The sequence below is a fragment of the Miscanthus floridulus genome, chromosome 19, assembly GCF_019320115.1.
Source record: "Miscanthus floridulus cultivar M001 chromosome 19, ASM1932011v1, whole genome shotgun sequence".
NCBI classification, from domain to species: Eukaryota; Viridiplantae; Streptophyta; class Magnoliopsida; order Poales; family Poaceae; genus Miscanthus; species Miscanthus floridulus.
The window spans coordinates 99,333,016-99,344,145 of NC_089598.1; the positions used below are offsets into that span (position 1 = coordinate 99,333,016).

At 40.8% G+C, this 11,130-nt stretch overlaps 1 protein-coding gene across 10 annotated transcripts; it reads right to left on the reverse strand.

The window, feature by feature from the left end:
* Window positions 1-1,353: 1,353 nt before the first annotated feature.
* On the reverse strand, window positions 1,354-10,379 carry LOC136527694 (uncharacterized). Of its 10 annotated transcripts, none has more exons than XM_066520501.1 (6): window positions 6,285-6,876; window positions 5,168-5,296; window positions 5,006-5,050; window positions 4,763-4,863; window positions 4,528-4,659; window positions 1,356-1,821 (listed from the first exon to the last, which is right to left on the reverse strand). In XM_066520501.1, the coding sequence occupies exons 4-6, from the start codon at window positions 4,763-4,765 to the stop codon at window positions 1,609-1,611; spliced, it is 348 nt and encodes a 115-aa protein (XP_066376598.1). In that variant the 5' UTR covers window positions 4,766-4,863; window positions 5,006-5,050; window positions 5,168-5,296; window positions 6,285-6,876; the 3' UTR covers window positions 1,356-1,608. The 10 variants fall into 10 exon arrangements, with proteins under 10 accessions (XP_066376591.1, XP_066376593.1, XP_066376592.1 ...); XM_066520498.1 differs by having other exon boundaries at window positions 5,126-5,296; XM_066520494.1 differs by lacking the exons at window positions 4,763-4,863; window positions 5,006-5,050; window positions 5,168-5,296 and adding exons at window positions 7,637-7,724; window positions 10,115-10,379 and having other exon boundaries at window positions 1,354-1,821; window positions 6,285-6,639.
* Window positions 10,380-11,130: the final 751 nt, after the last annotated feature.

Below are 11,130 nucleotides of genomic sequence, written 5' to 3' on the forward strand. Positions count from 1 at the left end.
CTAATCGATTCGAATCGTCGTGCTCCTCGGTTATGGAGACTCGATCCTTCGACCACTCATCGTAGTTAATCAATGAAACATAGTTACTTATGGTTATGAGATGAGATAAGATGAGACTAGATGAGCTGATTAAATAAGTGATTGATTTAGACCAGGTGCAAAATGGATACCAATAATGACTTAATACAAAGCTAAAATATCGAACGTAAGGATCACTTGTAGTAAGCTTTTCTGCAAAAGTTACTCTTGCTTTAAACTTTCCTTTAAGCCTGCATACACTTGGAGTCTTTTCTTTAGTCGGGTATAAGACTTGTTTAATACCCTTAAGTACTCAGGGTTTGTTAACCCCTGTTGCAGGTTCTGACTTGTGCTGCTAATCGAGGTCATGTCGGTGGGCTCGACATGATCTGGTTGTCTCATCTACCTTAGATGCTTCACCTAAGTTGTTTCCGTAGTTCTAATCACCTTTTTAAACCTAAGTTAAGTTTCAAGTGGACATGTTTTGTAAACTTTTGTTAGTAATCTTCCGCACTCTGATGTAAGTCATTCTTGTATCAAATGTTGTAATATTGTGGTAACTCCATATTGATCATGTATGAGTTGTAAAATGTGGATGATTTGGGGTTCCCCGAGGACACCCGACAGACTACCTAGGTTATCTGGCTCTCGTGTATAGTAGTCAGAGGTCTTAAGAACAATGACAGGTGCACGTGGGCCATATAATTAGGGTGATTCTGTCACATCTCCCTTCTCGAGAGGATCGAGTGCCAGGTATGTAAATGCAGAAACCCATAGTCTGTAAATTCGATGTAGCAACTTGAGGAGCAGACTGAGTAGCCAGGTTCTGGAATCCAAGTCCTCCCTTTTCTCGTGCACGATGGGCTTTGTCGCGGCCTCCCGGGAAACAAGATAGCTGACTCCTGGCTCCCATTGTTTTGGCAGCACCAATTCAGCACCCCGACCGGTAAGGCCATGGCTTGCATGATACTAGTAAGTATCATGCAGGACATATATTAAACTTAGGGCCTACTTATTAGTTTGGTTTAGTTCTTAGCTAGCATCTACTCACTAGTCACTAGGTATTAAATCAATGGCCATATATGATACTAGTAAGTACCATCAGTTAACAACATATTAGAAAGGACATCAAAGTGCTCGAATAAATCCCAAAGCACGCGTGATAATGAAGTAGTAATAGCTAAAACTATACTGTTTATTTGTTGTTATATTTGTGAACCTACAAACTATCCAACATAAAACCATTTCAACACTACTGCTGAGAAAATCCAAATGCGATGTATACCAAACATAAGTAGAATCGTTAAGAAGCGTTACCAAATAAACCATTTGTCTGAAAGATACGAGCAAAGTAACGACCAAAAGAGCCAGAACGAAGGTCTAACAATTTCCAGTATATATACGCGTTCGCATGTGTCCTGGAATTATTACAATCACACAAACTTTGTCTCACACATGCAGGCATGTAAATAAGCTGAAATTGTAAGGCAATATAGCCATATAGGTAGCATGGAGGACACGAGAGGTACTAGCTAGGATTGTTGGGTTCAACATTCAACGATAATGATGACTAGGCATTATGACACGCTCTCACATCATCTTCTTCATGGCGAGGAACATGAGGCCAGTGCCACATAGGAATAATGCGAACATAGCTAGCTCTGCAGGGATAAACTTTGGGGCAGCGTGGATGTGGTTGGTCATGACCATCACGCAACCTGCAATGAGCCAATAGGGGACCCGCCAGTTCTTCAGGCTTAGGTTCATCTTGGCAGAAACAATGCCGCCGCCGCCGCCTTCAACCTACGTATACACAAACGGTGGAAAAGCAAACATGTCATACTCATAGGTCAAAAAATTGTTCTCATTGCTCACAACATGGAAAAATTTGACCTTAAGGGTGGTGTTTGCCCCATGTGCATCCATCTTAATTTGTACATCTAATGGTGGATGCACGTGTTCTTTTGTTTAAAACGAATCAGGCAGTAGAGCTGCTGATTATATTAAAAAGCAGATGAAGCCTAGACTAGGCAAAAGGATGCACGTGGCTAAAATAAACACTCACTAGACACTCTATCATGGTGGCATATATACATATATGAAGAGGAAGGGAAGCATAAGATGGGACATTTCAAGTTTCTTTGATCAGTATGTGCATACTACTACGTGTACGTGTTTGACACTCATGCCATCATGATAAACACTACCATCACAAGACTCTAACTAGTTAATAAATTAAGATGCCCAGATGCATTGTGTTATATCAGATGCAACATTCACAATAAAGCATGGCACCACAACAATGTGTGAATTTAGGTGTCTGTTGAAAGATAGATAACAAAGCTACACTTTTACATGCATGATGATTTGAACATGGTCATAAAGACATAGAGGGATAATGGTATGGAATAACGAGTTAATAACATCATCGATATATGTAATCATGTGATGACTTCATTGATGATTGTTGCATTGATATCATGAGATTTAACTATACATCACAGTGGTACGGTGTTCTGATGAGTTATTTGTGCACGGCTAAAACCTAGCCATAAACACCAGAAGTATATATATTGCCAGAAGCTCCAAGTTAATTAGTACTTCGATTTGCCACTTTAATCTAGGTCTTGGTGTATATCCATGCATGCGGTAGGTTTTTTTTTTGGTACAGAGAATACATATTCACAGTGCAATAGGTACCACCTGGCTATCCACAGCTGCTATCATTCATGCCTCTATTATTACTATTCTTTCAAATGTTTTGAGCACTTATTATTCATTCCTGACAATGGTTTTAGCTTCAAAGAAAAAACTTTCTCACGAGTTCAGATTGATAAATCTAAGTTAATAGCGCATGAAGGATGATTGGAAATCACTTTGCTGAAATTTAGTACGTGCAAAGTCAAGCCTGTGTCTCAACAATCTTTGATCTATGGATCCATAATTGTTGTAATTTGTATTTTTAGAATTTACCTTTTTTCTCTTCTTTTTTTGTCTCTTGAACTGTTGTTTGTAACTGGTGACTCCTTTTTTGTTTAATTTAATCTCTCTGTAGGGACTTGCGCCCCTCCAGTTTCGTAAAAAAGAACATCTAAAACACACAGCAAATATATAATTAATGTTGGTAGATGATGCAAAGTAAGCTTGAGTTGCCAAGAGATGGTTTAAGATGATCAAGTTGAATCTAAAAAACAGAGCCAATAATTACCTTATAAAATGGAACCAAAGCATTCTTAAACAACCCATTGTTTCCAACTATACATGCCTCCATTTCGGATTAGCATCCAAAGAAATTAAATTAGAAAAATTATCTAATACAATTCTATTTTTTTCTAAAAAACAATGTAAAATATATAGAATAATGTTTCCCCATGATTGTTCCATATATTGCGCGCGCGCGCGCACACACACACACATATATATTTATTTATTTATTTGTTTTCCCACACCATATAAGCACTATCAGCAATAGTTAATTAATGACATTGATCTGAGATTTATATAGAAAACAAAGGATGCTACATGAGTATTCAAGAATGCATGGTGTGAAAAAGTAACTAATATTAACCGTTAAAAGTACTACCGGCAGCGAGAGTTCACGAAGAGAAAAGAATGGCCAAATTAATAAACGCTGCGAACATATGCTTGAGTGACAAAAAAAAAAGGATTCAGTCTCATACGTGAACAAAAAATGGTCCAAGTCATGAATTGCATGTTTGCAGACGATTCAGTAACTAAGTGTTTACAGGACACATCCAAACTAGCTAGTCTTATAAGCTAATCGGCGCATCAATTTATTTTGATTAAATAGATTATTAGGTTACGTTGTCATTTTAAATGCCCCTCATATGCTTTAATTTGAAGCCTCTTTCTAAAGACATCAGTTTGAAGCAAAGGTACAATGAACATGATTGGAGTTTGTAAACAGTTTGAGGCACAACATTTATTAAACCATTTTATTTTTGATAAATGATTTTGATGGATTGGTAAATGTTTGTAGTAGTGTTGATGATGAAATTTTCTAGATTGAATAGCCAATGACAATAGAAGCATAGGATGATATAGTTGAATAGCAAAGAGTTAATAGGGCAATTATTTGTCATGAGATGCACATAATGAGATGATCATATTTTATCCAGTTTTACAAGAGTGATCTGGGGAAAATAAAAGTATACAGTTATCACTTAGAATAGAACCCAGAAATGAAATTATTCTGATTCCAGAAAATAATATTTTTCCTATTACACAGGCTTACATGAAAGATCATCAAATTGAGGCAACACCGCGGTTGAAATTAATTAGTGAACTTGATCTGGGAGGAATCCTAGGAGAAAACATACATGCAATGGGTTTTGGCATATAAATCCATCCATATACATTTCCCCTACAACAATATACTTGTTGCAGATACAAGATCTATCAAAGCGTAGATGGGAGAGAGAGGGAGGAAGAGGGGGTGGAGACAGGAGAGTGTTTTTTTCTTAGGTAACAGTGTTGTGCAATACTTACCGGATTGATGCGCCGATCCACTAGAATCAGTGGATCTTGTTCTTTTCCTCCGGCCATCACCTGAACTGGAGGAAGAGCATCCATGCTGTTCTTAGTCACCTGCTTCTCCATGTCTTTCATGCTCTCCTTCGCCTACGTGCGTGGAACATTAATAAATAGAACAGAAATTAATCTTGTAAAAGGGAAAAACTCATAAGGCATGTGTCTATATAGTTATAAGATGGTCAGTAGTCACCATGCCGATGAGCTTCCTGATGAATCCGCGCTTTTGAATCACGTGCGAAGGTGTCCTTCTGTGATTCCTCTCTTGCCTAGCTTGTTTTTCGTGCTCTCACTCTGATTGATTATAAGCAGACGCAAATTAGGAAGCAGATCGAGATCTAGTACTTGATCTAGGGTCCAGAGGAAGAGAAAGGGGAGGAAGAGGAGACAGGAAGAGGAAAGCGTGAGGGCAATAGAATTGAAGGCAAGAATTCACCAGATCGATAGAATCGCACAGCTAGCACGGACGACGGGACGAGAGCTGATGGCAGACGATGAGGGGATTTGTGTTAGCATTGCACGCTGTAAGAACTTAGAAGTTATAGTAGTAGCTTGCCATGGGTCAGGAGAACATGGCGGCTAGCTCCTTGCAGTGGACCTGGGGCGGCCGCGGCTTCTGTCTGCTGCGCTTGTGCGGGCAGGGGTAACTAGGCTGGCGCTGGCCGCTGGCTGCGTACGTGATGCCTTCCGCACGCGGTGGCGACGCGGAGGTGTGTCGTCTCGTGGCCTGTCGAGGTCGAGGGTACGTATGCCAGAATTCAGAAATGGAGGAAAAATTGCGCAGAGAAAAAAAAATGTTTTAACCGTCGTCGTCGTTTCGGCGGACAACGGACAGAGAGGTATATGAGTCAAGTGTTGACTTGGCATCAGCATCACCAGCTTAATTTACGTACTCTGCTGACAATTAACGTACTTGACACCGTAACTTTTATTTACTTTTCAATCAACGGACAGACCTTATCCCAAATTCCCAACTATCTTGTTCTTATTATCCCGGAGTTTACATATGTTCTAGAAGACAAGAGGCGGGCGGGGAGTCATAAAGTCAAAAGTCCAAAAAGCAAGAAGAAGAAACAGAAAAGCAGCACCAGACCAACCAATCGAAATAATAATCATTACCATCTTTCTCTAAGGGGTCGTTTAGATCCTTTTATTTCGGGGGAATTGGAATCTACTTAATAAACTAGGATATTTCACTTTGAATTTGATATTCCATGACTTTTCAAAGTTCGCATATTAGCCTATCTCAGATTCATAGGATGGGAGATGAAAATTGATTCTATAGATCACCATACCATGTTTTTACTTTGCAACTTATAACACGCTCTTCAACTCACTCCATACAGTAGAAATACAACACATAAGTATCTCTCTCGTATGTCCTATAACAATATACAAATATATTCTATATATAACCATATAAGCTTAATTAATCTGTGTCTAAATTATGATTATTAAAGTGAATTCAATTCCAAGGATTCAAACGGGGCCTAAGAGAAAAGCATGCATGCATCGTGTTACATATCTGAAATTATATTTGAACTTCGCTAGCTCAGAGCATATATAGCTAACCAAATTAACATACCGATAATAACAAGAAGAAGAGGAAAAAATTATACTAATTAATTACATAGTGAAATGGTAAGAAAACGCTCAAGCATATGAACATTGTATGTAAATATGATAATAAGTGGAGAACAGGAGGACATATATACCTGTGAGTGCATGTGACCAAACATGTCGTGGGAGGAGAGCTAGCTCCTATCCTCTTTGGTTGTCTGTTGGCTCTTAATTAGCCGGTGGAAGAGCTTAAGCTACTAGGTCAAAGGGGGTCATATGCATGACCCCTCTTCAATCTTGAACTTACTTCGGAAAACACTTCATCTTCAATTGATTTTGGTTAACAAATAAATTTGAGCACTTCATCTTCAGTTGATTTTGGTTAACAAATAAATTCGAGGCAACATGGCAGGAGAGTACATGCATATATAACACCTCCTAGGAGCTGGGGCTCGAAGCAATGCCATTGGCCATGCATGTATATAAGGACCTCGATCTGCTCCCACTCCACTGCATGCATAGGCACAACCTGTGACCAGTTAGAATATCTGCACCACTCAACTACTGGAACCTAGCTTGCAACATAGCCCCTGGTAGTTGAGTGGTGCTAGTTGGCCTTATTATTTAATTTGTCAGTCGTCGCTAAAATATATATACAATATGTACATCCTTTTCAAGATTTTGTCTTCGATACAAGAATTTTACTCACAATGTCTTCTTTAGCATCACATACCGGTGTGTGTGTATATATATGTATATATATATGTATATATATATATATGTATATATATATATATGTATATATATACATATATATATACATATATATATATACATATATATATACATATATATATATATATATATATGACATCACAGTCTGATTTGTGTCTAATTAAAATGTAACAGAGTGCATACAACTTGTTCAAAAAAAACGTATGTATCTCAAGATCAAGCTCTTTTCCAATGAAATTCATTACTAAGAGTTGGAGGGTGTAGGTAGCATGCTTCATTGAGTTGCAATAACATGACATTTGGTAAGAGAAAACACCAAATTGCTTTAGATCCGATAAAAGAATTGCCCCATCGTTATAACTTTGGTCAAACTTTAAATCATTTGACTCCTTTAAAAATGAGAATTATATCCTTATGTGGACGGAGGGAGTACCAATAAATGATGATAATTTTTAATAACTTGCATGCTTCCAAGATTATATTTTGGCAGCAGATCGCATTGCAATCCTGCTCAACTGCCATGTACTGACCTAAGGTGCTTACTAGCAGGCATGTATATATGGAACCTTAGTTTGCATGCTGAGAGCCTGAGACATGTTTATTAGCAACCACCTATGGCAAGAGAAAGAATAAGTAGTTCAGCTTGATGTAATCACATCAATTGCCTAGAACTGTTGCGCAAATCCATTTGGATCAGGTCCTTGTGCAATACTGTGGAAGCTGGTTTATTTATCAAAGGATCGATCAGGGGGAAAATGGAGTTGCAACTTACAGATAATCATTATTCATGTATATGCTGCTCCATGCATGCATCTCGTAAGTTTGAATGCAGCACCTTGTCTATATGATCCCCCCATCATCTGCACAAAAAAGTGCTTGTTTTAGGGGCGCAACAGATACATGAAAAGTCACTTCACTGTAGTCAGCAGTGGAATGATCAGGACTAAAATTTAATCGCGTAGAAAATCTGGACCAATGCGGTGATTATTATATAAAATTTGCAACGTTGTTCAATGTGTGACAATTACAAATTAATTACTCATTCCCATTCCTCTCTGTTGCAGTTGCAGTATACTGATCAACATCGATGAGCTTATTGGTTGAGTATTAAAATGGAGGTCACTGGTATGTAAGATAGATACCAAAAGGGGAAAGGAAAGTCCATGGGCATTTTATTCACATGGGAATTGGTATTACAATTTACAACGTCAACAAGAAATAATTACAAGCTGGTAGATCATTCGATCGGTAAGTGGCATACTGGCATGGCACATGATCAAACACCAGCCCAACGCCCAAACTCTAGAAATCAGACCAGAAATGAAGAGGAAACACACAGAACCCCTATCCCCTATGCAGCTGCTGCGCATGAGCGGATCTAGCTAGAAGAACAATCCCCTGAGGAATCTCTCCGCACGCGCGGCGGCCCGCCCTGCACCGGCCCCGGCGAGCGTGAGGAGAGCGAGCCAGGCGCCGATTATGAGGACGACGAAGCCCACGAATTTGTGCTCCAGGTTAGCGGCGGGGTTCAGGACCACGGCGTTGATGAACACGCAGCAGCCCCAGACAAGGAAGAAGCTCGCGGCCTGCAGGCGGCGGTCCCCGAAGTCGATGAGCCGCTGCAGGGGGCCGCAGAGGCCGCCTCCTCCTTCCGCACCCGCGGCCGCGGGCTGGAGTGGACCGTCCTCGTGATCGATGAGCTGCTCCATGGCGCCCAGCAGACTGCCGCCGTCAGCGACGGCGGCGGCCGGGGCGGGGGCTTCCTCGCCGCGGATCTCGTACATCTCCATGGATCTCGCTCGTGGATTTGTGATTTGTGTGGGTGGTGGGTTTTGCGGTTTAGGGTTCCCAAACTGAACGTGTGTCTTGTTTCTTCGGCTGGAAGGTTAGTTATTTTTGGCTTTTTCTTAGGCGGTTGGAGGTACTATTAACAATGGCCTGAGCTTAATGGGCCTCAACAATTACATGGGAGCCCGGTTTCTCTCTCACAGAGATATCTTGCTTTTAAGATGGACCTTTTTAACCTTTCAGAAAAAAAAAGGATGGGCCTCTTAAAAACGGGCTGCTCCAGATGTTTGTTGTGCTGGACATCACGTGGGGCAGTTCCAGATGAACCTGTTCCAATCCTCATAAAAAAAATGGACGTATGTTCCGGGTTTCATGTACGCCCCGATGCATGGCCATCCTTTGGTAGCAATAGGCGATACGGGTTCGGCAAATCTAAATTGCCAGACATCGATTATTTCTAATGAAAGTCGAATTTAATCTGCAGGCTCGTTGTTCAAATCCCGACGCCCATAGTTAAAATGATGTTATTTCTAACGAAAGTCGAATTTAATCTGCCAGACATCGATTATTTCTAATTGAAAAGATAAAATGATTATCTCAACATCTTACGGCTCGTTTGGTTGGGGATAATGGAAAGCAGGGAATGAGAGTTTAGAGATAGGAGTTTACAAATCTCTTGTTTGTTTTGTGAGAAGAGAGTTCTGGTGGAAAGGGAAAGGGGAGTTTAGAGGGCCAACTCCCACTAATCAATTCCCTTGGGAAGAGGTGGAAATTGGGCGGGAGTTGTATTCTTAATCAAAGAAAAATAGATCCGCACCATTTATCATGATTTGCCTTGTAATTTTCTCCTCAAAACCCTCATACCAAATAGGGGATATGAATTCCCTCTTCAATTCCCCTTCTTATTTTCCTTCACGAACCAAACGAGGAATTGGGACTAAAAGTCAATTTCCCACCTTAACACACCCTTAGAAAAAGATAGTTGCAAAAGGAGTTTAAAGGGCAATGCAAACGATACGACCTCTATCACCCATACAGCTGCTCGATCGATGCAAATCAAAATTTAGCCAGGGAATGGCTAGCGCTGCGGCTAGCAGCATCAGTCTTACAAACTGCACAGATGCTGACAAAGGACACATCCATGCTAGCAGGCGCCGATCTAGAAATCCGAAGGCGAAGAGGAGCTCCTAGTTCCATTCATCTTCTATCTCTAGCCTATCCTTCTAAGCTTCCATAGCTACAATAAATTTTGTAAGAGCGTGTTTTATTCCTCGGTGCTAGATCTACCCCCTGGATTCATGAATTCTAGTACGCGTTTGAAGAAAAGAGACAGCAAGGGGCGAACCCGCGCGCGACGGTGAAAAACAAATAGAGTGCAACGAACATATATATACCACCAGATTCGTTGACAAGTTCCAAATAAAGTGTTGGCATAAACAGATTATAGAGAAGAACGACGTACATGAATTCTTGGCTGCCGCGAGGGAGAACGATATACAGAGCGCCGGCGGCATGTTTAGCACGGCCGCGCGGCGGCGACCCGGCGAGCGAGTTGACCTGAGGAGGTAGCTAGCGCAGCATGGCGCGCGCGGCCAGGGTCATGGCCAGTCATGGGTGATGAATGGTACAGCTAGTAGCTGCGTGCTATAGGTAACGCTGATGATAGATTCAGATATGGACGTGTGCACTAGCAACTAGTTTAGTCACCGTACGTAGGAGGGAGGGCCGGGTGTGGTGTGGCTGCTAGCTGGAGAAATTAGAAATTTTGCACCACTCAGCTACGCGGATCTAGTCACCGGACAACAAGTGGTCCCTGGACTCTCTTGGTTACCTTAATAAAATCTTCAGTAGGGGTCTGGTAGCATATGGCGCTCGAGGCCAGGGCCATGGGGGAGATGAATGGTGGAGCTAGCAGGTATGTACGCACTACACTACAGCTACAGGTAGCGGGCTGATGGTAGATAGGATATGGATGTGCACTCTGCAGTCGGCACTAGGAACGAAGTAGTTTAGTCACCGTACGAGAGAGGGCCGGGTGTGGTGTCTGCTAGCTACAGAAATTATAAGATTTGCACCACTCAGCTACGCGGATCTAGTCATCGGACAACAAGTGTCCCTGAATTTTAATTGTTTCGATTTGAACTCTCCACCTGCTACGATGCACAGCATCGGGCCTGTTGGGTTTCTACAGGTTTCTAAAATTCCTATCACATCAAAGGTTTAACACATAGAATATTAAATATAAATTAATTACAAAACTAATTACATAACTTATGATTAATTTGCGAGATGAATCTTTTAAGCCTAATTAGTTCATGATTTGACAACATGGTGTTACCGTGCATGTGCTAATGACGGATTAATTAGGCTTAAAAAATTCGTCTCACAAATTAGCCTCCATCTATGTAATTGATTTTGTAATTAATCTATATTTAATAATTCTTATTAGTATCTAAATATTTGATATGACATGAATTT

What these genes read in the sequence shown, in the direction of transcription:
- LOC136527694 (XM_066520494.1), bottom strand. Translation starts at nt 6,308, where the DNA reads ATGTTTGGTCACATGCACTCACAG. An exon ending in TTGGTCACATGCACTCACAG is followed by an intron (nt 4,660 to 6,284) that starts GTATATATGTCC and finishes CCACGCACGTAG; the next exon opens with GCGAAGGAGAGCATGAAAGA. An exon ending in TGGATCGGCGCATCAATCCG is followed by an intron (nt 1,822 to 4,527) that starts GTAAGTATTGCA and finishes GTGTATACGTAG; the next exon opens with GTTGAAGGCGGCGGCGGCGG.